The 27,150-nt window shown below is 43.3% G+C and overlaps 1 protein-coding gene across 4 annotated transcripts in view; it reads right to left on the bottom strand.

Moving 5' to 3' along the window:
- Positions 1 to 27,150, bottom strand: part of LOC107393710 (tetratricopeptide repeat protein 28) — a 264,696-nt gene that overhangs the window by 88,424 nt on the left and 149,122 nt on the right. For all 4 annotated transcript variants that reach the window (XM_054731384.2, XM_054731385.2, XM_054731386.2 and 1 more), the window contains 2 exons: positions 12,676 to 12,823; positions 3,256 to 3,528 (listed from right to left, as the gene is read on the bottom strand). In XM_054731384.2, coding sequence (XP_054587359.2) covers positions 3,256 to 3,528; positions 12,676 to 12,823 — 421 coding nt within the window. The remainder of the gene's footprint in view (positions 1 to 3,255; positions 3,529 to 12,675; positions 12,824 to 27,150) is intronic.

Here is a 27,150-nt window from a genome sequence, read left to right as displayed (position 1 = left end):
TCTTTAGGACTGAGAGGAGATGCAGGAAGATAATAAACAGACAGGACAGAAAAATAGTCAAATAAAAACAAGTTAGTTTTTGTACCTGGTGGTTGCAACAAACAGACACCATTGAAGGTAATCAGAAGTGAGGAACAGAAAATGAAATAATTATTTTAATGTTTAGAGCAGCAGGAACTCCGAGAGGCTGCAGGCGCATCAGTGAGTTTGCGGCGCAGGGGGAGGGGGGGGAGGGCTGAAGCAGGGGGAGGGGGGAGATGGCTGAAGCAGAAACTACCGTTGTTAAAAGAAATGTGTTTAACTTTGAAAATGTGGGCGCAATTTTAATTGGCAAAAACTCCAGCGAACCATTAGTTCATTTTGCTCAAATAGAAATAGAGGCCTGCCTCTAATACTGGCCCTCCTTCCAATAAAGGCCTGGAGGTTGATGAGCTTGAGTCAAATACCTGTATTAGAGGATTTACGGTATTTCTGCAAGCAATTGTATGTTTTATATGCTCATTGTTTACATTTTGTACGGTACTTTTACGTCTGTATGTTGTTTTAACCTCCTTTTAATTGCTATCTGTGTTTTTACTTTAGTTTATGTTCAGCGCCTTGGGCTCCTGCAAAGGCAGTGGAAGGTGCTATACAAATAAAGATTGATTGATTGATTGATTGATTGATGATTGATTGATTGCAATCAAGTTGGTATTTCTTACTTAGAAGAATGGGAACTTGCTCCTTTCTTGAGCCATCCCCTAGTGGACGAGGGAGAAACTGCATGTTTTGTCACTCCTGTGTTGGCTTCCCTTTTGGCAGGCGGAGTTTGCCCCTTGAGTAGAACATGGATGTAACTTTGAGATTAACTCATTCACTGCCAGCCATTTCCTGATCATTAACGGCCTTCGCTGCCAGCGTTTGTCACCGTTTTTACTGTTTTTTTAAGAGTCACAGAACATTTCGCGCTAGCATGATGTCGACGCCAAAACAACCAAAAAAAAGAGGAGACTCACCTCTTACATCAGGAAGAATCCGTGTGTTTTGAGCGTTATCCGTTCTTTAATAATCCGTTGTTGAATTGTGATCGGCAGACGCTTTTCCGGTTCACGCCTCACCTTTTTTTACAGGAACGGCCCAAAACGATCTCCTAATACATGGATGGTCTGCTTCCTGATCATGTGACGTGTGACGTATGCGGACGAAGATCGGCTTCAGGGCTGAGATGTTTGTTCTCTCAGTGCGGGGGCTCGTTCTGATGCTCAAACAGTAAAAAAAATGCAAATGACGACTTTAGTCGTCATTGGCAGTGAACGGTTGGATCTAAAATGACGACTTTAGTCGTCAGTTGCAGTGAATGAGTTAAGTCATGTCAATATGGACCAGAATAGCCGAGGGATGTTTTCAACACATTTTTGAATTTGTGCCATGAAGAATTAGAGCGGAAAAGGCAAAAAGGAGTGCAACCCAAGATGTGCCTAACAAAACCTAATGTGGTGAGTGGTGGTTCGATCCAACAGCTCTGAGGTCTAGGCTACACATTAGTGGAAAACTGAAAATCACAGTAAATTTAACATACTGTAAGAACCTTGGATGAAAATGTAAGGAATTAAAACGACAGGTTTCCACTTCTGAAGAACATAAAAATGCACGCCATGCTTCTACATCAGTGTCAAATCATTCAATTTTAGGGCTGTAGCGAAGCCTCGACGAAGTAGACAGCTCGATTCTAAAAATGTGTCGACGTCAGATCCGGAAGTCGACGCACCGCGCCCACTTGTTGCATCCCCAGGAGTTTGTAAATAGAGGAGGAATCTGCCTGTTTTTCCTCTAGTTCGCCCTCTTCTCCGCCTTCACTAACATCTCCGCCAAATACAGAAGACCCGGAACACCATCCGTCCACTACTAGATTATTTTCCTGTTTTGCCCCTTCGTCTCCCGGCAACGGACAACAACTTCCGGGGTCAGATGCGCTGCTTCGTGTCTATCGCAGATGTAGAAAATCACCGAGAGCGCTTCTCCCTTCATTAAGGAGCTTCTTTCAGACATGAGGAGAGCTGTTTTGGTGGTAGCAGTCTCTCCTCCTTGCTGGTCTGTTTGCTGCTGGGTGTTTTTGGTTCATTTAAACTTGGTAACTTGAACTTAATGTTGGTAAAGCTACTGTTAGCATCTTCGCTAACAGCTTCTTGCGTTGGGATAAGCTGTTACGTTTTGGTTTAGAGTTCATCTTTTTTGTGGTGTAGATCTCCCTTTTATTACATTTAGAGTGTTGTGGGTTTTCGGTTTAGTGTAAAATATCACCTGAGTTTGGTTTAACCCGTAAGACCACTCGCCTCACGCACATAAGTGACCAAAACAAAGCAGCATGGAGACACTCCATCTTCTACCACCTCTCAGGCAGCAGCCTGCACTCCCAAGTTCTACACGTCACCAGAACATAACCAACCGCAACACAATAAAAGCAGTGTTATACAAAATGGAAGGCCTGTAGTGTTTATTCTCTTACAGTAAGAATTTATCAATTGTTTTGAGGAATTTATTTGAGATTTTCTGGTTTTTGTTAATTGTGCAATAGAAAAATAATCATTAGATTAATTTTCTAAATAGTCATTAGAATAGTCGACTATTCGATAAAATAATCGTCAGAATAATCGTTTTAAAAATAATCGTTTACCCCCAGCCCTATTCAATTTCCAAACTTAGTGTAACAAAACAGGAAACACTTGAGATCACAGAGCTGCAAAACTGATAATGATCAAAGTTTGTATTTTGGGATTATGATCAAGCAGACGAAACAGCTGCAGCAGAGTAATCAGGAAGTACAGAACAAACCACGCTACGTCTAATCAGAGCTTTCGAGAGTGCTCTACTGCAATAGCAGTGAAAAACAGGTGAGTGTTTCAGTTAAAAACCACAGTTGCTGTCACAGCTCAGGCAAAGTAAAAATCACTGCATGAGGTCGATGTTTATGGACGACATCCAGAAAAAGATTTACTTTCTTATTTGTTGGCATTAATTGATTAAGCTTTGCTGAAAAATCAAAAAAATGCCTGATGAATATTGAAAGCCTACACCTAGATTGGATGAGCTCAAGATGATTTTTTTTTCTGCATAGGATGGTTGCAGGATGCATCCTGCCAAGAACCCTGCAAAGATCGAATAGATTTGACAGTGAAGCACGGAGGTGGGAGTTTAATAAAAAGTACCCACAGAAAAGTTCAACATATCTCTTTAATTACACTGAACTGAATAAAGGTACTTCCTCTCCTGCCATACCTAAAGTCTTGGCCACCTCCAGGTCCTGCTGCATGTATCCTGTGCTCTTCTCCGTGTTGCCCAGAGACCAGTGGGCACTGCTGAGGGCCGAGAAGACTGAGCCACGTAGCTTCAGGCTGCACGTTCCAATCTTCAAAGCTGCTTCCAGCACCACAACAGAGGCTGTGTGGTGGCCTGCTGTCAGCAGCTCCTGGCCAATCACAGACACCACCACAAACGGACTTTTGTCCAGTTTCATCTTCTGCAGCTGCTGATAGGTGGGCTCCAGAGAACCTGTGCAGGAGTCACAAGTTAGACATGTCAGAAATGGACTGCGTACATCAAAACGTCAGTTTGCGTTGACATGTTGACTGACAATACCACATGATGTAGATTGAGGTAAATGCATAACATGTGTTCTAGCTGGCTAAAGTGGCTGCTGTGTGTCTTGAGATTTGACTTTCTTCCTGTAATGATTGCTTTTTCTCTGCCCGGATAAGCACAGCCTGTGGTTCCACTAAATGACAGCTTTCTCTGACAATTTAACAATAAACCTGATTCACTGTCTGTGCCATTTTTCTATTCTCTCACTATGGCTCGGGCAATCTTGGGCAATTTCCAGAGCTTCATAAATTCAAGAAAGATTCCAGCCAACCAGATAACAAGACCGCACCGTATTTTCCTTTCTCTCAGGTAATGTGGCCTTGAGACGCTTTTGGGATGGAGATTAAAGAGTGACGGGGAAAAAACAAACAAACGCAGCCCGTGCACAAAAGTGGACGTAGCAGGGGGACGCTGAGCAAAGGCGACACACAAGGTGACCTCTGAAGAGGCTGAAAACTCACAATGACATTAATCAATGGTGGGTCACATGGGACCGGGGATCTACAGCCCCTCCAGATTATAAGGACCTCTGGTAGACACTAACATCAAACTTCCTAACAAAACCAACTGTGTGTACACACCTCTACTAGTGTGTGCATATTTAGATATGTGAATAGTACCACGAGATGTGGCAAAGACATGTTCCGAATGACATTAAAGACGTAGTTCACTGAAAAAACATTATTAATTGGTATTTCTGATTATAATGAGTCACTGAGTTTTCCATGCAGGTTGAACATAAAAATAGTCTCCTACACCTATCTCGTACATTAGCTTCTGAAAAAAAGACAGTGATATTCTATAAATTGAAAAGTTAGAAAGTTGTTAGATTAGCTTCCAGGAAACAGCAGAGAATGTCTTCTTGACTAGCAAAAGCTAACCATTAGCAATGCCACCACACAGCAGAACTCTTCCAGGCTTGTATTAATTGTTGAGAAAAAGCATCAACTTTGCAGAGCAAACTGTCAGTGGTAGACAATTTCGTATTCTTTTCTTACACAGTGTAGACATGTTTCAGCTAGTATCTTCAGCCATCATCAGAGATCGTCGGTGTTGGTGGTGTCACTGGGGGTCAAACAAGGAAGTGACGCCACCAACACCGGCGATCTCTGATTATTGGTAGAGATACTAGCTGAAACATGTCAGATAAACTGTGTAAGACAAAAACAAGAAATGGATTACGAATAAAAACAGAATGAACGTATAAAACTATCAGTGGTAGGGTTGCGATGCTGTTAGCCAATCAGAGGTGAGACATTCAAAAATCAAGAAGTAAGACTCTAATTATACCGTCTGAAGCTCAACTCTGCTGTGGCAATTTTCTAGTTCCTGAAACAGGCGCACCGGAGCTTTTTTCCCAGAGTACGACTTACAAGGTGTTCATTCCTACTAGAGAGCACTGCAAAAGTATTAATTAAATGAATGAACCACATCTTTAAAGTGTTTGCAAATCATTAGAAAAATGTGTTGTTTATTTTATTTTGTTTTGTTTGTGTTTGATTGTAAACCAAACGCTTATTTGGAAATCGTGGGCAAACATTTAAGGAAAAAGCAGCTGTCGTTCTTAGAAACCCACAAAGGTGCTTATTCACCTTGACACACACACACACACTCACACACACATACACACGTTATGAGATGCACCACCATACCAGCACACAAAAGCATAACTGATGATGCTCTTTCAAGAGCAACGCCTCTGTTCCAACACTTGGCAGAATGTCGTGCTTACGGAGACAATGCATGCATATTATATCCCTTCACACCTTGTAATTGCCTTCGGAGTGACACCGAGAGCTGAGTCATAAATCAAACACAGAGAAAATATTTTTTTTCTAAAAAGCTGTGACAGCTGTTACATTTATAAACAGGTAGTCGAGACAAAACTGGAGTTATTGTTCCTCACACATAGACAATAAGCGGGCGCTATGCTATAGTTAGCTGGGAGCAATGATGTAGATATGATGAAGAGCAGAAAAGCATTTTGTTTTCTCACATTATTGATTTTATAAACAGCCTTCTTAGCAGCAGATAGATCTCAGCTGAATGAAACATTTCATATTAATAAATATTCTCTATTATGTCTGTAACGTTCCTTGTCACCACTGTTATACCTCAGTGAAGAAACAATATAGAGTCCTTCATTTGTTTTGGAAAAGTTTTGTCCTTATGATCATAATAAGTAAATAAGTATGTTAATCTTTCAGTTTCTCCTCCCCAAAATGTCAATTTTTTTAGATTTTCATTTTTCAGAAAAAAAAAGTTCCATCAAAAAAGGATTTCTGAAATGAAAAACAGGGGGAAGTTTCGAGAATGTGAAGGAATATGCAAGGGTGCCCCCAAGGGGTGGCCACCCCTAGAAAAGTGCTGGCCCTCCCAGGAAAAGTCAGTTTTAATGAATCATATTAATGTTTAGTCAAACCATATATTGATCTTGTTTATTCAAGACATAATTGTAAAACAAAATAAAAAAATACAATTAATAAGTAAATAAATTATTAGAATAAATAAATACATATGTTTTCCGCTGCTCACCATTTAAAAAAAGTTTTTATCTCCGTAGTTTTTTATGAACACAGCAACAGGTGAGTTAACCTAAAAAAAATTAAACAGTAAATTAAATTTGGAATAACATTTTAAATAACTGAAATGTACTTTTCTGAAATGTTTGTGTTTGTAAAATGTATGTAAAATGTTTTGGATATGTACTGCTATTTTAAGAATAAAGGAGCAATGCAAAACATCGCCACAGGCTAAACTCTCCCAGAGTTACCACAAGGTTCAATTTTTTGTGCCACCCCAAAAATGTGTTTGGCCCCATCTGCCCACCCCTATCAAAAATTTCTGGATGCGCCCCTGGGAATATGAGGAAAGATTTGACTTGAATATGTTCCAGTTTACTGGTGTCCTGGCACGGCTGATCTTAAATACTGCTTTGTTCCATATATTAAATACAGTTCTCTGATCAAAACCTTGAAATATAATTTGTTTTGTGATATTTATAGTAAACAGCTGAAGAAGCTACAGGTGTGGGACACTTGTTTAATCAACACGTTTGCAGTATTCGCTGCTTAGCAGGGGGGCTCAGATGCACCTGTTTCAGGAACTAGCAGAATCCCACATCAGAGGAGAGCCGAACTCTGCAGGATTAGGGGTCCTATTTCCTGATATTTGGACATCTCGTCCAGGACTGGATAACAGCAGCGCGGCTCTACCACTGACTTGCAACATGGATGCTTAACCACCACAAACAAAACAAGCCTGGAGGAGCTTCTGCTGTGTGTTGGAGTTGCTAATGCTAATAGCAGAGTTTCCCTTTCATAGACTCAGATGTGACACCGCACCATGGCTGGATTTCCAGCGCCATGCTACAAAATATCAGTTTTAATGACTGATGTCGGCCACCGTTATAAAACAGACAAGCAGCTACATAACCCTAGAATAAAGTGGCCGATGCATATGGTAGGTGTCGGGGATGTGAGAATAAAGTCATTTTTTGGGAATACATTTGCTCAGAGGAGTTCAACTAAACACCTGATCACATGACCCACTAAGAAGACAGATCACTCAGCTGACTTCATGTCAGAAATGTTGATGAATCGTAATGTTTGAATGTGACAATCAGGTCAAACACAACCTGAGGTGCCAACATCCAGCGCAGTGCCAAGAATCTGTAGAAAATAGCAAAGACATGAGCCATTACACCAAGAAACCAGCTTTTTTATAATTTATCTGAGGTTATCTTTAAATAAACTCCAACTTTAAATTGGTACAGCTGATGCACCGTCTGGTATTTAAAAAAAAACAACCCCAAGTGTCTAAAACTGTGAGAAGCTAGTTTCTCAGAGCCCATTCAATAATCCTAATAGACAATCAGAGGAAAACTGGGGCCAAGATCATTAGAAGTTGCAGATACAAAGAGACAGAAGTACGATAAAAGGAACAAAGTGAGACTGAACTGGTCTTAGCCGCGAGCTAAACTCTATATGATTCAAATGCTGATAGAAAATCACAATTAAGTATGAATCAGTAGCAAATACATATTAAATATGCTTAGGAAGTCCTAAAATACACAACTTTACAATATTTATCTTTTGTATATTCTAGTTCATTATTTGTTTATTTTGTTATGAAATCATCAGCTGGAGCTGTTCAGCAAACACAGAGCTCTGAGTAGACGGAAAACATCCCATAGCGTTGATATGTCTGTAATCAAATAAATCACTGAGATATGAATGCAGCGATCATAGCTCGATGCGATCGGCAGCATCGCAGTTATGTCGAGCTACAGTTTACACAGGGGCAGCCTGCAGAGGATGTATTGAAAAGGAGACTTGATGTGTAATGAGAAACAAAATACAAGTTCCTCTAAGTACGGCATAATTGTTTTTGCCCACAAACGGGTTCACCTAAAGGGACAACACACAGTTTAAAGCAGTGGTCTGCAAATGGCGGCCCGCGGGTCACGTCCAGCCCGCGAGCCCTCTTTGTGGCCCCCCAAACCCCACGCGCACCCCCCACCCCCGATGGCCGACCGGGAGGTTTAGGACAGAGCTGAGGAAAATAATCAAATAATCAATGCATGAGATGCAGGCATAAACGGTTTTGCATCATAGAAGAGTACCATAATCAATTATAGTGGAATGTGGTTTTGTTATTTTAACGGCGGCACCAGCGCAGCATCCACATCTGTCAGAGCGGTGTTCTCCATTTACTGGGTAGGAAACTTTGATCTGCCTTTTTGTGGTACTGCAGGGCTGAGCGCTGGAGTTGTAACCTGAGACCGAACCCGAATCGAATCAGCCCGACCGGTTCTGTTGGATTTGGGCCGTAAATTATGTTAATTGAGCGGGTTGTTGCGCGATGCGCTCCGCTCGCTCGATCAGCGACTGAGACAGAGAGAGCGGGAGATTGACTGCTCATGCGCGAGAGGATCGGAGGACACTCCTCCAAACACGCATTATTATTTTCATAATTTCATTATTGTTTCTCCTGGAAGCGCTCAGACCGAATGCTGTGATGTCGGGAGGTCCGGTCTTGGGGAGGGAACGGGGTGAGTGACGGCGGCTGCAGCATGATCATCCGTCTCTTTTATTTAGGGACACGGATAAGTTAAAAGGAGAGAGAAATAGAATATAGAAATTCTTGTTCCACTTTATTCTTTTGTTTCATGATGATAAACTGATGTTAAATTCAGCTTAAAGAGAAACTGGGAGGAAGCTTTGGTTCATTTTAAGTTACAGGAGATCTTGTCTCCTATCTGCTCCTCCAGAGACAGCATGGACATGAGGGTTACATGGTGAGGGTCACACAGGACAGGTTAGTGCAGTCACACAGCCGAGCTGGAGGGGGACAGGTGTTGTCCTGCTTCATTATAATCGAGGACCCCTGGTTTAAAGTAACAAATCAAACTTTTCTAATTTCAGCCAACTCCCTAACTCCAGTTAGAGCAGCAGAAGTGATGCGCCTGAAGGAAAGGAAGCACTTCACATCTACATGCTCTCTTAACATTGCTTTTGAAGCCATTATCTCCGATTATCCTCCATGTTTGCTGGCGTAGCATTGATTAGCATCCTCTTGTGCCAAGAGCCCCATTGAGAGGATCATTGTTCTTAATCCTCTGGCCTAGCTACCTCTCCTCCACACACCTTGGATTAGGTCCTCAGGAGGTTTCCTGGCACTTTGGGGAATATGGTAAACAATTAGGAGATTAAGTAGCTTGGGCTAAACATTGGCCATCTCCTACTGAGAAGATCCATTCAGGTCCACAATGCACCGGTCTGGGCTTACACCCAAACTCGTTGCTTGTTTTGGTCCTAGTGGCAGGTTCAAAAGATCAGGTAAGCCAAGATGGGCCCTTCTTTTTTAACTGTCCTTTCCTACGTATTTTGTATCTGCACACAAATATTCAGAGAGATGATGTCATCAGTTTATTTCTCACTTGCAGCAGAACATCACTGCATACTCCACAAATTGTTGAATCATAAAGCAAAACTACATAAGGCCACAGAGTCTGTCCCGTTTGGCAAAGGGGGGGGGGGGGGGTCTTGTACACCGTTGACATTGAGGAGTTATAAATAACCAGTAGAGACATCAAAGGTAAAACTGAGGCTAATTGGATAATTACATTTACCAATGTGAACCCAAAATGAATAATTGCTAGTGTTTTTTTTTTTTTCAGATTTAGTTGCGAGAATGGAAAGATTTGCTTCACTTCGGTCTCGCTGGACTGCAACTTTGTAGTCAGCTGGAAAAACAAAAACGTGGGAATTTTCCATTGTAAAATGGGTGACATGGGGTATTTGGCAGGATTGCAGAAAAACTGCCACATTGTAGTAAAAAAATAAAATAAAATAAAAAAAAATCTTAAATGTGTTTCAAATTGTTCACAAAGTTGTCTCAAGTTTAAAATGATGGAAGCTAAACTGAGAAAGGTTCGAGATTCCAGATGCATGTCCCTATTATTTTAGGAAAAGCAGCAGCTCAGGAGGTAAAGCGGGTTGTCCAGTAGTTGGAAGGTTGCAGGTTTGATCTCGGCTCCGACCAGAGAATGCTGCTGTTGTGTCCTTGAGCAAGACACTTAACCCACCATGCCTGCTGGTGGTAGTTGGAGGGACCGGTGGTGTCTGTGTTCAGCAGGCCTTGCCTCTGTCAGTGCTCCCCAGGGCAGCTGTGGCTACAATGTAGCTCATCACCACCTCATGACTGATTGTGTTGTGAGGCACCGGGGGGGGGGGGGGGGGGGGGGGGGGGGGGGGGGGCTGTAGAACCCTAAGAAGTTGCTATACAAATACAGAACCATTTACTATATTTTCAGAGATTATTTGTATTGCCAATTGTTCTGAACATGTTCAAAACCATGCCACGGGGAAAAGAAGGAAACTCTTTAAAGCAGATAGTTAACCGGTCCAGTGGGCTGATGGGTGAGTGACAGCTGTGTCTAGTATTTCCATGTACACCACACAGGTACTGTAGATCACAACATCTGCTCTACCCACTGACTCCCACCCGCTGCACAGATATTTGAAAGTCTTTTCACTCTAGATGGTGGCAAATGACCACCAAATGGATCCTCAGCATGGCTGTGTCTGCAGCTCACCGCTCCCCCAGGGTGTGTGTGTGACAACTAATACATGAGTCACGTTTCCTCTATAAGAGTTCATTTGTGGAAGGAGGGAAGGTGACTAGGAGAATCTGCTGGCTTGGTCCTCTCAGCCACTGGAGCGCCATACAGAATCGGCCCGTCCGGGACTTTGGTAAGACGTCACACTATCGCAACTATTTTGGCAGTGAGTGGCATCACTGATAAGCTCCAAAAGTCATCAACAAACACTCATACCATTAAAACAGTTTAATTATGTCAAAGTACGCCTTAAGGTAATCCATTCTGGAGACGGTGATAGTTGTTGTGTGACATCAAAAGTGGCATTCAATGACCAGAAAAGGCGCCACATTTTTATTACAATCTGTATGACGAAACAAAGCGACTAAAATTGCGGCGTTGCGGGGGCATTTCCGTTGCATTTTTAGCATTTGGAATTTAGAAATAGCTATTTTAAAGCAGCATGAACTGTGCTTACTTGCTTTTCCCTTCCATTCCACAACAGCAACTCTTCCAATTTTACAAATGCTGGTTGATTTGTGATGCCACCCAATATAATTTCCCTCTCAGTTACAACCAATCAGCATGAGTTAACCACAACTCCTGCCCAGTGACTTTACTGGGCCAATTCTGAGGACACACCCCATTTCAGATACTCAGAAGTGATTCTGTCGGACCAGCTGGAGAAAATAAGACACACACATATGGTGCAGATCTGGTAAAATAACCCTAAAGATCAAGTTTACTCCTATTTTTCATACATTTGCAGTCGTCTGTAGTAGGAATCAATGGCTTGGAAGTTGTTCTCTGGGGAATAAAAAGCTCAGACGCTCCTGTTTGAGGACGTAGGTAGAAGTTAGCCAGACTCACCCATCTTGACTCACGACGGGGAAGGTTGTAGCTGGTTTAGCGCCCAGGAAACAGCAAAGAACGTCTCAGCCAAGTAGAAGCTAATTGTTAGCATTAGCAACTCCACCACGCTGCAGAACTCCTTCAGACTTGTGTTACTTGTGGAGATAAAACATCAACAAACGGACTCGGTGGTAGTCATGTTGCTGTTAGCCAATCAGAGGGAAGATGTCCAAATGTCAGGATATAGACTCCAAATCTTGCTGTCTGCTTCCCCTTTCTCCCCCAGCTGTCCACCTCATCCTCACACAGGGGCATCTGAGCTTTTCGCCCCACAGAATGACTTACAGGACACTCATTCCTGCACATGAATAAACACACAAGTAAAAGAAAGAAAACCATCTTTTATACAGCGCCCCTCAAGATAAAAATCATGAGTCGCTTCACAAAAACAAAAACATTTAAATATAAAAAAGATTTTTTTTAAATAATAATGAAATATGTTTAAGAAAACTTGACCTTTAAGTTCTTATAGCGGAAACGGGCCTATGGACAGAAAAAACGTCGAGAAAAAAGATAGTCACAATAATAATAATGGACTGGATTTATTTTGTACTTTTAAAGGCATCCAAAGCACTTTCCAATGTTCATGCTCTCTCACAACTCAAACATTTAAAGAGATTTTTTGAAACTCCCTCAGGGATGCTGAGCCTACTGGCTTTAGGAAACCAAAGTTCTTCCATAAAGGCAGAGAAACACAACAGCATCAATGTCCGATGCTCATTAAGATAAGAGAGTATCTGTTTGTGTGATCAGCCTGACTGACGATAAAATGTGCTGAAGCTGCAGGCATCATGCTGTAGAGTACTTGACACCAACAATCAGATACAAAGAAGAAAAAGATAGACAGATAGAGGCGGCCTCCCTATTGGACAACTTGAAAAAAAACTGACAGGTAAAGTCACCCCAACAGGCGTATGGGCTGACAGAATCAGGATTATCTGAGAGACGGCTGTAGGATAAAACACGCAGAGGAAGTGAAGCGCAGATGGTGACACGAAAATGAGCTGAAACGGGCACACGTCCTCGGCTGCTACATTTCTCACCTCGTAGCGGCGACTTCATTGCAGCTTCGACCATGCCCACAAGTAGCTGAAGGCTCTTGGGGTCTTGGGCCAGCCCGGAGGCAAAGGCGGCCAGCGCGTCGGCATGGCGACCAAGGTACTGAAGGGCAACACCCTGTCGGAAGTATGCCTGTGAAGAAAAAAAGAGGAAGAGAGAGAGTGATCAGCGCTCTGGTGGACTGCCGCAGCATGGGGTTTTTATTCAAACACATTACCAGACACACTCATTTCACGCCATTTGGATTTTTTACACATGAGCAGCTTCCTGAACATGGCACCTCTCAGCTTTGTATTCCCATTATAGAACGATCAGTGAGGTTTTTTGTGCTTGTTAATTGGATTATAAGTTTTACATAATTGCACGTGTTGGACTCTGGCTGGCTGCCGCCTCGAGAACAACTGTTGTTTGGCTATTTGATTTTTTTCTCTCCTGTTTGCTGAGAGAGTCAGCTGCAGGAGTAAAATGAAGATGAGTCAAAGCAACCTACTGGAGGCTGTCTAGAGCCCTCAGAAACACTCATTAATACCCCAGATCGTACAATTCTCCATGACAGGATGCAGCTTCTAGACACGACTGGCTGGAGACTGAGAGCGGCTCCTCAGACAGACAGAAATTAAACAGATTTGTCATTCGGTCATTTATTTATGAAGCTTTGAATTTCAAACAAAGTGGCAAACTATGCAACTTGTGACATATTGTATCTTTCTGTGAGAGATGGGAGTGTTTTGGAACAGAATGAAACTGAAAACAGATGCTGCCTCTGAGATCTAAAGCCATGCCATGTCTTATTTTTTCTTTCGGCGTGTCATTTTAGAGTCAGAGACAGAGGGAAAAATGCTTTTCTTCAAGCATGTGACTTCATTTGTTTGTGTCTGAGGCCTGATCGGACAATAATCCAAGTGAGTTGTTAAATCTGACTTCGGTCCAGCTGAGTAACGACCAAAACAAGAGAGATGAAACGTGATTATTCACAATCCAAACCGCTAATCCCTCAAAGGGAAAGCAAACTGCCTCACTGAGCAGTGAGATCTTGGCTTTGGTCTGAGAAACACACAATCACAGCCGTGAATCTTGGGAGAAGAAGTGTGGCATAAGGAAACGACCGCATGTGGAAGCGACAAAGTGGAGGCAGAAGTCCAGACTGCCACCTCACCATATCCTTGACGAGGAGGCAGTCCCTCCACTCAGCCTCTAAAAGTGACACGAAGGCTAATTTGCCATTAGCATCTAAGAGGCCTTTTCATTAGTCTTCCCAAGCCCCTCAGTTAGAACCACTAGGAAGTGAGAAAGGCTGGAATGATTAAAGAAAATGAGACATGACATTGAATTTATGGAGACCAGTAATTAATTTTGCTTCCGTCTGAGCTCCGCTCTAACCACCAATCTCTCTCCAGACTGACTGCACCCCTCCTCCTCCGCATGTCCGCCCCCAACAGTTCCATTTCCCCTTTCTCGCAATGCAACTCGACTTAAAAACGACGAGGACAGAGATTAAATTCAAAGCATTAACCTCTGTTCCGACTCTGGGATCGTATGATGGGAGCACAGGCCGGGGTACCTGCTCGATATTAATTGCATTTTAAAAATGGAGGAGTTTGAGCAGGATGCAGCAGTTAGAACCGATAGGCCCACAAAAACACTTTGCCCAAGGGAACAAAAGACATTCAAAGGCACTTCTGTCTTTGATTAGATTTAGTCTGCAATATGACTGCTCTCCTTTTTATTCCCTTAAGCAACGGGCCCCTACTCAGGCAAACAGGGAGGGAAAAATATGGAGAAAATAAGGTTTGGCTTCAGGAGTTGCAGCGTGTACCTGTCCCACATAAGGGAATGAGAATTAAAACAAGCACAGAATAAACGAGAAAAAATATTTATTTTAAATGAGCACAGCATGACAAAAATGACAGAATCAATGTGCTGTTGAGCCCTACTGGGCCTCTGTGTTCATTAATCTCCCATTGCTTTTAAATTACATCATGTGGTTTCACAACGACAAACGCATTATGTTTATGTTTATTTATTTAGGAGACGCTTTTATCCAAAGCGACTTACAATTTATAACCTATAGGGCATGTTGTGATCTGTGGAGGAAACCCACGCATGCATGGGGAGAACGCGCAACTCCACGCAGAAAGGCCGCAGCCGAGCCGAGTTTCGAACCTGCAACCTTTGTGCTGTGAGGCAACAGCGCTAACCACTGCGCCACCGTCGTATGAGCCACCATGTCCAATCACAGGCCTGCTGACAAATAGGGCTTCCTTCATTTAACATCAGTACGACTGACCATAAACTCACAACAATACCGATACCGAAGGAGAGAAAGATAAACCGGAGGTGATTCATTTAGGGAACAAAGATCAGTTTTACCGAAATGGCTACATTCGAGCAGAAGCCCAAACAAGTCAGCTGCTACTGACTATGGAGCAATTTCAGCGACGAGAGCTAGTTTTTCTACATTTTTTAAATTCACACTTAACAGGATTTTTTTTCTCCAAATACAGCAGCATCTGCTTAGAGCTGCTGCTACAGTGATTAGCACAGCCTGGAGGTTTTAGCCAGACAGAAAGACAAATTGAGCGAAAGAGATTGAGAGTAATACGGCAGAGGGGGGTAAGGGGAAGAGCGAGCACTCCACAGATTAACTTTGCCTTGTAAGCATATAGCATTAGAAACAAAATTAAATAGTATAAGTGAGTGCTTAATCTTTCAGCCAAATGCATCTCTCTTGAACAGGATGCATGACGGAGAATCGCTCGCCAAAGCAAAGCTCTCCTAAAACGCTTTGCAATGCCCTGCCGTGAAATGTGACGCATCTTGTACAACTTCCCCAAAACGAAGCTTTTAATGATTTGTTTTGCCAACGAAGAAAAAAAAATCCATTTGAGTAAATTATTTAACCTTCCCCCATCTTTGCTTCTTATGCTGAATGCAGCAACGTGCTGATACCAGAGTAGAGGGAATCCAGCAGGAAGGTTTGTCTTCTGTACTTGTGGGTTAAATTCAAAAGGTGTGTTAATTCGCACGTCCGTCAGGATGTGTGTGAAGGTGTGTGTATGAAAAAAAGAACAAGAGCGACAGAGAGACTACAAAACACTTGAGAGAGAGAGATGATAAAAGCTTTTCTTCGTTTTTGAACATTTTAATATTTCATGAATGCTTGTTTGATGTAGTTTTAAATATTCATGTTTAATGCTTAGGAGGAAGAAGGAAATGATGCAAAAAATCTCTTCAACACACTTCACTACGCACAGTGGGAGAGCAACACTCACACACACACGGTACATGCAAGCCAAAGGGGGGAAAAAAACCTCATGCACATCACTGCGTGTGCTTTCTTTTGCACTAACAAGACACTTATAATGAAACATGGACAATTTTCTCCCAATGACAGCTCTGTTGTTCACAATGAGGCTCAGAGTCAGAACAGCTGAATAGAAAGTTGACAAGATTAAGATTGTTAGTTTGGCTCAACACCTGCTGTTTGGAGCTCTGCTTTTTCTTTTAGCGGATTAACGTCCCGGCATATGTCCTTCTCAGGCCCCTCTTCAGCTCACTAGAACACCCAGGGGTGTTGTCAGCTCCAGGGAACATGTCTGTGTTTGCACTTGTCGTTTTCCTGTTCGGGATGTGCAGCTAACGAGCTTAAAGAAGGAAGTCAATACTTCGACAAGCTGTTTTTAGCTGCATAGTGGTGCAGTTCGTAGCACTGCTGCCAGCAGCGAGAAAGCTGCAGGTTTGAATCCCAGCTATGGCCTTTCTGTGCATGTTATCCCTCTGCATGCGGGTTTTCTCAGGGTGATCTGGTTTCCTCCCACAGATGCATCTAATGTTTTTGTGGAGCATCTAAATTGTCCCAAGGAGTGTGTGAATGGTTGTTTCTGTGTGTCCTTGTGGACTGGAGACCTGCCCTCCGCCTCTCACATGGTGACGACTAGAGTTGGACACTGTTATGGTCCGCAGTTATATCAGAAAGTATCCCGTGTAGGCCAGAATTCCTTCTCCAAGCTTTATTCGAACCTACATCAAATGTGGCAGTATCAGGCATCCATCCTAGCTGCTCTAATCACTTCTTCTTTTTCTCTCCTACCTACGTTCTCCTCTCCTACGCTGCCTTCTAGTGGTAGACACAACATGCACCAGCTAACTTGCAACCCTACTGAGGAACAAGCGGAACAGATGATGGAAGGAACGGTTGACAAAATGCTTTTTTCCATCATAAGGCTTTGAACAATTAGCAGGGTGAGTAATATCAAGACGACACAATCAACATTCCTCCTGAAGAACGTTAGTGTGCAAAAAGTTTTCATTTAGGCTGAAGAGATGAAGAAAGCCAACTTCATAAACCTTGATTGCTAAAATGAAGTTAGAGGCTTCCTTAAAGAGACACAAGGAGCGTTGGTCAAATCTCAAAAGCATAATGACATTTAAGATAGCAGGATCCTTTTAGTTGTTGTTCAGATTAGCTGTGACAACCTTCTTAAACCAGGTTGACTCCAAAAGTTAATCAGCTGTAGTTGTATTTTACTTTTTAAAAGTTGAATGCACATTCACCCTGAATCCTGGGACACCTTGCTCATGAACTCACGCAAACACCAGCAAAGTCGCCTTTGGCGTGGCTTTTATGTTCAAATGTTTTGTATGGGATGTGAGATGCATTTGTTCAGCCTTTCCTGGTGCTTTTGTGTTTTGGAACAAGTCTGATTTCCAAGTGAACTTGTAAACACTTGGATTCAGAGACAGAGAGGCTGGAAACTCACTCATACATTTGGCTTCTTTACAAGCAGCTGAGGCCTTTTTCTGCCACACGTTCAGAGCTATAAAAGCTCAGCAACGACGACGACGACATCTCTCTAAACCAAAGGCAAATCCTCTCGTACACAACGGAGGCAGTTGCTTTCTGCGGCGATCGCTCCAGCTGCGCTCCATCAGCTCGAGGCATCCGCGTTGCTCACCGTGGCCTGATCGGTGATCAGCAATAATAAAGGCACACTGACATGTGGAAATCAATACAGGCTGCTCATCTCAGACAGCAGCCACACCCTTCTCTGCTCTAGTGTGTTTAGGATGCTGCAGAAGATTTCTGATCATCCCTGCAGAGCAAGTCGAGCCAAAACGCTGATCCTGATCGGAGCCCCCACTGGTGACAAAACAGAACCCAAATCGCTGCATCAAACAGAGACAGCAGGCTGCAAATACACACACACACACACACACACACACACACACACACACACACACACACACACACACACACACACACACACACACACACACACACAAGCCGGGGAAAAATACATCAATATCCCCTCCAGAAAACCACCCGGCTCTCCAACAAACACATACTTAAGATCAGCTTTCCTCTCAGGTCGGGGTGCTGAAATTACATTAACACTAATAACGTCACAGGAAAAATAGCCACTTCTCTTCCCTCTGCTTGTTTGCTCTTTGACTGTAGCTGCTGTCGCCCTGGCCTCCATTGTTGGCCCAGAAATGCCGCGTGTCCTCAGCGGTTCGGGACCACACCATTACTTCAACATGTTTGTGTCTGCACTTTCAAGGTGACACCGTCGTTTCGCAGGGTACACAAAATGTCAGCGGCTTAATTTAAGATCCAGGGATAACTGTCAGCGATGACAAATTAGCTGGAAGTAAAAAGTGAAATAGAAAGATTACTGCTTTGGGGGTCCGCCGCTCTGCATGCTGACAGGCTGAAATCCGCAGAAGAAACCCAATCGAGACACCACTTAATTAACTTTACTTGTGAAGCCAAAACTCTGTCCATCCCCACCATCCTCCTGCCGGCACTGATCTTTATCCCTCTGAATTGAAGAGATCTCAGGTCCACCCTCGCCTGGGGGGGTAGTGAGGGCATTACATGTGTTGCCTTGGGTCAAACATAAACCTCTGGCCTCAGGGTCACATGGAGAGAATCATGATACAGCTGCATGTCTATTACCATCTCCCCAATCTAATAAGACCAAACCCTAAACCAGCAACCAGCCCTGACCTGAATCGATCAAGCATATGCTTTTGTGTGTGTGTGTGTGTGTGTGTGTGTGTGTGTGTGTGTGTGTGTGTGTGTGTGTGTGTGTTGTTTCAGTGAGAAAAAGCAGTGACAGACCAATTTTTCCTCCCACTGAGTGAGCCATGTCTTTAATAATCCAGCTTGTCAATGAAAAATGTTGCCTTTTCAGGATTTTGTTTCATCCAATCTGCTGACTGAGCACGCTTTGACAGAAAACCCACGTTAAAGGTGCGTGTTAAGCACTAAAGCAGGCCCGACTGAAGCACCTTAACAATCTGCAGCTAGGTAGACATAGTTAAACATTTATGATCCATTGATGTTTCACTCCCAAAGGGCGCTCTAGGTTCAGGTGACTGCTGTTCCGTCTGAAGCCCTTAATGAGCCCATTACATTAGATGGCTTTAATGAGAGCAAATTAAAATGTTCATTCTTTGTGGAGCTGGCAATTAAAGGGTAAATGTTTCATTATTCAGTGAGTGGCAGCAATTGAAATCCAGGTAAACTCTAAGCTGCCAGGAAGAGATTTCAACGAGGGAGTCTCTCACTAGTGCGAGCAATCGATTAGCTGACTCAAATCAAACTGGCAGGCGGCGCAGGACTTCAGATTGTAAAAGGTCATGGTCAGGTGTGTAGAATCAATGCTGACCACTCTGTATTCACTGTGTCTCACATTATCTGACCAGGAGGATGGTTTGATGTTTTTAAAAAACAATTACCAAAAGACAAAGTGAACGTTTGGTAGCAAAGGTCAGGGCACATGGTGCACTTCTGTTGTGACAGTAACCAAATGGGGGAAGGAAAAATCAGAAACAGCGGCACAACAGTGGCAAGCTGAGGAGCCGTGCGGTGACATGTTGTCACAAGGCAGCACTTAGAAGAAAAAAAAATCTATTTTCTTTGTGCTACGTGCACGTTCACCATAACCGAGTCCTCCCAAAAAGGAAACAGACCAATGAAAAGTGATAAACCAGCAGATTAAATGGCATTTTATGCCTGTAGCTCATTTCAAGCATGTTAATTCTGACATTAGAAAAGTCATGTCACACCCCACCACCATGATTTATAGCTCGATTTGTCACATGGCTGCAGCTTGCATACTTGCATGCCTATTAACATCTTAAGTCTTTAGATGTGTGGCTGAGAGGGTCAGGGTGCTAAACAGATTCCCGTGCCCCTCAGCTAGATCCTTGGCCGTGCTCTGCCAGAGTACGGCACAGGACCCCCACAGCCACAAAGGCTGACTCTCAATTCAAGTAGGCATTAATTACTTAAAGGAGCTTTAATCAATCAAGGCCAGATGGTGAACCTGAAAAAACAGAGCAGCCTCCAGGCTGCAGGAGTGCTTTCCAACCCCACTAGGCTAAAGGAAGCCATAAAGGACCCAGTTAGAATATATCTTGAAGGCTTGTGTCACATTAAATAAACCTTTTAAGTGAAAAATAAATGTTTATCATATAAAGATCCTCAACTAACAGTTTAGTACTGTTGTTGCGTATTTTTTTATCTTCTTGCTAACTTGTTTAGTTGAAAAAAGAAAATCAAAGCAACACCAACGAGTTTTAAACAACTTAAGCTATTGCTTTCAAACTGTTTTCAGTGGTTCTTGGATCAGAAACTAGACCAACTTCACATTGGACAGCACTCCGTAGGCCTTTGCTGACCAGAAACCGCACTTAGTGTTATGATGCGGGTAGGAGCACTAGAGGGAGCTCTCTACTGCAGTAGTTGTTTAGTCTATCGGTAGCACATACAAAGGCTAGCAGTCAGCTTTTTCAGTTTGTAGACACTCAATTAAAAGCAGAAGTATTTAGCTTTTATGCATCATGGCGGAGCCTGGAAATAAATGTAATGTTATGTCTTTGGAGGCGAAGCAAAGAGCTGAAAAGCAGAGTGAACATCGACACGGCCTACACTAGTTTAAGGGAGCAAAAGCAGGCTTCAAAATCACGGACTGATAGTGACCTGGCTTTGTTGCTAATGGACTTGTAATATTTATTTGTCCACTATTGTGGATCTCTACATCATGGCATATTCTAAATCAGTTGACTCGTGTTAGCGTTTGCTCCTTGTTAACGCTAGCTACAGTAGGCTGTGGCAGGGTTGTTTAAGACTGTTATAATTCAGCTTTAAACCCGTAAGAGGGAGAAGAAACAGATTTAGTTTGCTTTAAAACATAATTTTAGGTTTGATTATTTCTATAAAGCAGCAGTAGCTATGTGTTTACATAAGCAGCTACCTAGCCCAGGTCCTGTGCCCATTTGGCCTGAAGGACCATGTCCTCCATCTTAATTTGTATTCCCTTAATTGGCTTTGACAGTGAACTCAAGCATGGCTGGAAAGAATACACACCTATTAGTAAACAGTGGCCGAGAGACATGTTTTCAACAGCAGAAACACACACATCTTCATTAACCATCGACACGGGGCCAGCTGACCCTCTCCATCAACAACTCTTCAAAACGTGATACCACTGTATTGATCTTCTGGTGAGAAACGAGCACTGTAGTTAAAAAAAAGCCACATCTTCTTCACACTTCATTTTTGCGTCTGCAAAATAAATTGGTGTTTTGGAAAGTAGAAGACATGTCAGCGGGGGCTGCTGGAGTTTTATTCCTTTCTTTTGACAGTATTGAAAATCCCAAAGAGTAGCGAGTCATCACTCGCCTCACAACGTGACACACAGTAGGCATGACTCTCCGCAAGAGTCCGCACTTGTTTTGGGTTCATTAGAGAGCTCTGGCCTTAGTGGAAGGCTGCCTCTTCAAACTGGAGTCAGCAGCACATGCTGGCCGACCGCGTGGCTTCTCCAGAGCTGCCCTGCCATACTTCAAACGAGCCACAGCCGACCCTTACAAAGAGTTCAAATGAAGGCATGCCATGAGCCGCCTGCTTTTGATTCTGCTATTAAGAAGTCATACGTGACTGAATAAAGGCGAGTTTAATCATTGATAAGAAGCTGAGAGGTTGAGAGGACTGGGAACAGGGGAGGCAGGGTGAGGAAAGATGGTGCTAATGCAGCGCAAAGGGTACGATGGAAACAAGACGGAGGTGGACAAACAGAGAGAAAGGGCACAAGACAGAGATAAAGGTTAGCTCATGAAGGAGACACAGATTCCTGCTGTTATTCTTTCCTAGTTTTTTCCACATGGCCGTCGCCTTTCCAGCTATGAGAGCTCTTTATCATGAGCGACCCGTTTGTCCTTCTCTGAATATTAGTTGTTGTGGCTGCAGCTCCACAGCTCTACCACGCTTGTGCACACACAGAGATCTCCCCAGCGATCATCAGATAAATGCACTTTAATTCATAACACATGCAGCTGAGGTTTATATATATAGACTCACTAATTCCCCCTCGGCCACGCTGCAATATGAACTCCATGCTGCACCAATTTAAGTGCATGATGAGTCCCACGCGGACAGGCTCTTCTACTTATCATATATATGACATGCTCGAGCAGATAGCGAGGGTTAGAGGAAAAAAGTACCAGAAGATAAGAAAAGTGCGCTTATGAAGGGCTTTATTAATGATTAACGACACAAGCAGTTTTCAGAGCTGTTTCCTGTGGAGAATTATTGGTCAGTCGGAGATGCATTTTCACGAGAGACACATCACACCAGGAATAAAAAATGTTGAGATCCTCACACTGCTGCTAATGCACATTTTATCAACAGGTCCTCCCAGTTTCAGACTAAAACCCCGTCAGCCAGCTCCCAAAGGAGGACTAATTGGCACGGCTCTGGTGAAAGGGAGGTATCTGCCTCTGATACAGCCTGTAACACATCTGCACGGTTTTTGTGTGAGCTCATTAAGCGGCCAGCTCCCTCGGCGTTCTTTGGCCATCACCATGCATCATTAATTGCGTCCACCTGCTAATACCGATCTCTACATTCTTCCTCGGCTTTGATGTCTATCTCCATGCATGCTCTAGGGCGCGATGGCCTGTCCAGTGATGGGATGATCCAAGCAAAACTCCTCACCACCTGTGGACACTTAATATGGGAGGAAAATTGTTAATATGTTAATTGAAACTCCTCTGGGCAACTGGTTTCGACATAAAAATAATCTAACGCTTGAAAAACACACACACACACAAACATAGACAGGGAGCCAAATAAAAAACACTACTTGCTCAAAGCTGCGAGTCATGCTGTGGATGCCAACAATCAATGGGGCTCACCGCACCCAGCTGGCTGTAGTAGCAGAATGCATTAATTTTCTCATTTAGAAACAAATATATACTGCAAATAGATTAATGGTGTTTGATCAAGTTGGCGGAGCAACGCCAATTAGCATGCATGGCTGGGAAAGAGGCAGCGTGTTTAGTTTTATGTGCTGCTGTAAATGCTTACGGCAGCTTCTATAAATGGGAGGGTTAAAACGGGACGGCAGGAATACATTCCTTATAGCTCCTTTTTTAAGACAAAGCCTCAAGAGAACAGGAGAGAAAGGTGGGGTGAAGAACGGGGCGGGTTTTAGAGTCGAGCTAGAGAAAAGGAAGTAGCGCCATGGGAGCAGAAGAGATGAAAGCCGAGGCGGCGGTTTGATAGGAGAGGTGAACGCGGCCCTCGTTTCATACCGCACAGAGTTTGGCAATTACTTGTGACAGCAGTTTGCACCAAGACAGGGAAAAGATTGATCCAGACGAGCAAGACTCTGTTTGCTTTGGTAAAAGTAATTAATCACTGTGGCTACGGAGGAGTGAGTGCTACTGCAATGGCACCGAGCGAGTCAGGATGTCTGAGTGTGAAGCCGCGTGTGGACGTGCGAGTCTGAGATCTGGCAAACGCTTCTGAAAAAGTCAGAGATGAACGATGGGGAACGGTGTTGGAGAGAGAAATTTAAAGTAAAGAAAGAAATGGCAGAGGGAGCAAGGGGGAGAAGGCGGAGATGAGCATCAACACAGCACCCATTCATTCTTCTACTCACGCTGGAGAGAACAAATAATACAATCCATCATTAAAGCCTCAAAAAACAGCCGAGTAAAGAAGAAAAGTGCAGCTTAAAGATGTAGAGCAGGGATTCCCTAAGTGTGGGGCGCGCGAGCTGCCACTAGGGGGTGCGCGAGCTGCCGCTAGGGGGTGCGCGAGGTGAAAAGTGTAATGGCTGCGGAGCTCAGAGAAGTCTGTCATATGTCACCATTAGCGTAGCCAGAAACTCATTTGTGGGTGGGCCAAAAAAAAGTAAGTGGGCCCAATAAATGTAATTGAAAACAAGTATATTTTTGCGTGTGTGTGTGTGTCCTCCGCATGTGCCCTAGCTTCATAATAACAATGCGCCGAGCTTCAACACTCTGGCCTGCGCACGCCGATATGTTCCGTATTTGATCATTTTTAACGGTGTTGGAGAAATCTGAAGGTGGTGAGTCATTCCGGCAGATTGTAATTAACACCCTGTCTCATGCAGGTGTTCTGACATTGTAAACCTCACACACAGAACATTGTGGATGTAACAAAATAAATCAAGAAATGATTCCCATCTGAGCATTTTAGCATTATTATATTATTATATTAGCACACTGACTGTGGGACAGCATTCTAAACGTGTCAGGCTATCAACAGCGCGCTGAAGATCTGAAGTTCAGAGTGCGTCTGTCAGAGGTCAGACGCGTTCCAGCGGAACCGCGGCACACGGGTGCACATGTGAGCACATCTGGGCTGGGCATGAGTAATTTTACAACATTGGTTTAAATAGCGCCAATAACAAGACGCGGTGACTGGAGCGGCTCATGGAGCTGTGCCACACACACACACACACACACACACACACACACACACACACACACACACACACACACACACACACACACACACAGACACACACACACACACAGACACACAGACACACACACACACACACACACACACACACACACAGATTCAATAAGCGCACACGCTGCGCAAACTCCGGCGCACCGTCAGACTGAAGACAGAAATGAGCGCTGCCTCCTCCGTGATAAAAACTTTTAGGAGGTTTTATAACATTTTTCATTCCAGGTCAAATTAAGAGCTTCTACTTTGGGATGACGTATTAAAGTCGGGTCCACTCCAGCCAGTGACTCCGAAACTGACTACAACTCATGTTACTGCAGCATTTGTTATTCCGGTCCGCGTGGCAGCGGATCGCAGATTCAGCCACACCATAAAACAGCAAAAAGTCGGTCTGAGGCAAAAGTGAACTTCATGGCTATATCTTTTCCATCCTTTCCCCTATGGACATTTGATTACGCACAAGTAGGTGACCAGCTCAGGTTTACGCAGAGCAGAAGAAAGGAGAGCGCTCTGGCCACAGGTTAAACGTTCCTACTTTAAGAAAACCGTTAAATTGCATTGTTTATGTGCTACCTGGGCACTCTAAATATTTATTTAAAATTAAATCAAAGGAAATTGTAATGTATTGAATGTTTATTAATTACTATTTAAAAAATGAAAGTGATGGAGAAAAAGGTCGATCATATCTTTTTAACCCTGTCTGTCGAGTGACTGATTAGCTTGACATCTCATATATACATATATATATATATATATATATATGTATATATATATATATATATATATATATATATATATATATATATATGTATATATATGTATATATATGTATATATATATATATATATATATATATATATATATATATATATATATATATATATATATATATATATACACACACACACATATATAGCCATGCCCTGATGTGGGGGCTGGGGGGTGCGTCGACAAGGAAGGGGGTGCGCGGCTAAATAAGTTTGGGAACCGCTGATGTAGAGAGAAGGGAAGTACCTGCTGGTTCACCATCTATACCAGCTGTATTCAATTACGAGGCTAATTCAGCATCATTCTCATTCTGCAGACACCTTCCTCCTCTGGAGATAATTCACAGGAGAGACGTGTTTCTGTCCTGCTGGTCAGATGTCACATCAAACTGATGATAATTTTGTTCATTTTAAAGGAACATTTTTAGCAAAAGCAACAGAGAAAACTGATGTTAACAGTCTGAACATGCTATAATCCCCATAGATAACACACGCTGGCCTGAAGCTCTCAGGGCCGTGATCCACAATCCCACCTCCCCACCCTCAACACTGCAGTGATAACATCAGCAAGAGCCTAGAGCCACAAAGACACAACCATGATCAATAAAAAACTACACACACACACACACACACACACACACACACACACACACACACACACACACACACACACACACACACACACACACTCACAGAGGAGAGAAGTCATCTTGTTGTAGCTGGGGGTCTTAAGGGAATGGGTGTCATGGGATGATGGGAAAATTAGACGTGATAACGTGAGGGGAACAGAAAAGAAAAGTGATGTGTGGGGCGTGAGAAGAGCACGAGTGGTCTTTAGAGTCATATTTTTGTCTGTAAGCTAGAGAATTAGAGGGGCAGCAGCTGCAGCAGCAGAATGGTCGTGCACAGAGAAAGCACCCACTGAAGTCGTGCTTGTGAAGCCGCGGGCTTGGACCTTAATAGGAAAAGAAACCAGGGACCCTTCTATGTCAGCGCCGCGGCTGAGCAGAATACTAAACCCATCTCTTGTGCTAATGATCGCCCCAAGCTAGGTGCGGGATTTCAACACCCATTTGCAAATGAACATAAGGAAACCTGCTATTTCAAATTAGCACATTGTATGTACCTGCTGATGGACACTCAGCTCTGCTGCAAAACCTGGAGGACAGTGAAAGCTAAAAGCTTAGCGATTCACCCCATCAACACCTTGCTTTGATGGAATAATACAGATTTCCTGATTACTGACCAACAGGGTTGAAGTGCTTGAAGAGGAGCATGACTCAACACCCCCCACATCGTTGCAGTGGGGGAATTTTGTTGCAGGACACCATGGGAGCAACTGATGTCGCTAATTCTGCCTTCATTATTTACTGAGTCACAGGCACCTGCTGGAAACACGGGCTGTAACACACACACACACACACACACACACACACACACACACACACACACACACACACACACACACACACACACACACCCTTTGGTCTCATTCATAACCCTTACTCATTTTACTGTTGTTAGCATGTTAGCTTTGTTTCATAAAAATGCTTACTAGCTACCGCGGCAAATCTGCAAAACAAATTAGCTTGAAACATTTTAAACAATGTTCTAACATAGTATAGTTGTCAATATATTGTGGAGATAAAAAAAATGACAAATGAAAATTGTTCCCTCGCATTTGTCTGAAAACCTCAGCCAATAACACGGCTCGGCCCGAAAGCTATAATCATTTTCACCAATTACCCAGTTTACCTTCTCAGTTGTGTAATGGTATGAGTGTCTGGCCTGGGACTGGGAGATCGGGGCTCAAATCCCCTGTCGGGTCATACCAAAACCTTAAACCCCACCAATGCATCCCCACTTGACACCCAGATTTAATGGCAAATGGGACT

This window comes from Nothobranchius furzeri, chromosome 17, assembly GCF_043380555.1.
Source record: "Nothobranchius furzeri strain GRZ-AD chromosome 17, NfurGRZ-RIMD1, whole genome shotgun sequence".
NCBI classification, from domain to species: domain Eukaryota; kingdom Metazoa; phylum Chordata; class Actinopteri; order Cyprinodontiformes; family Nothobranchiidae; genus Nothobranchius; species Nothobranchius furzeri.
This window is presented reverse-complemented; position numbering and strand designations above follow the sequence as displayed.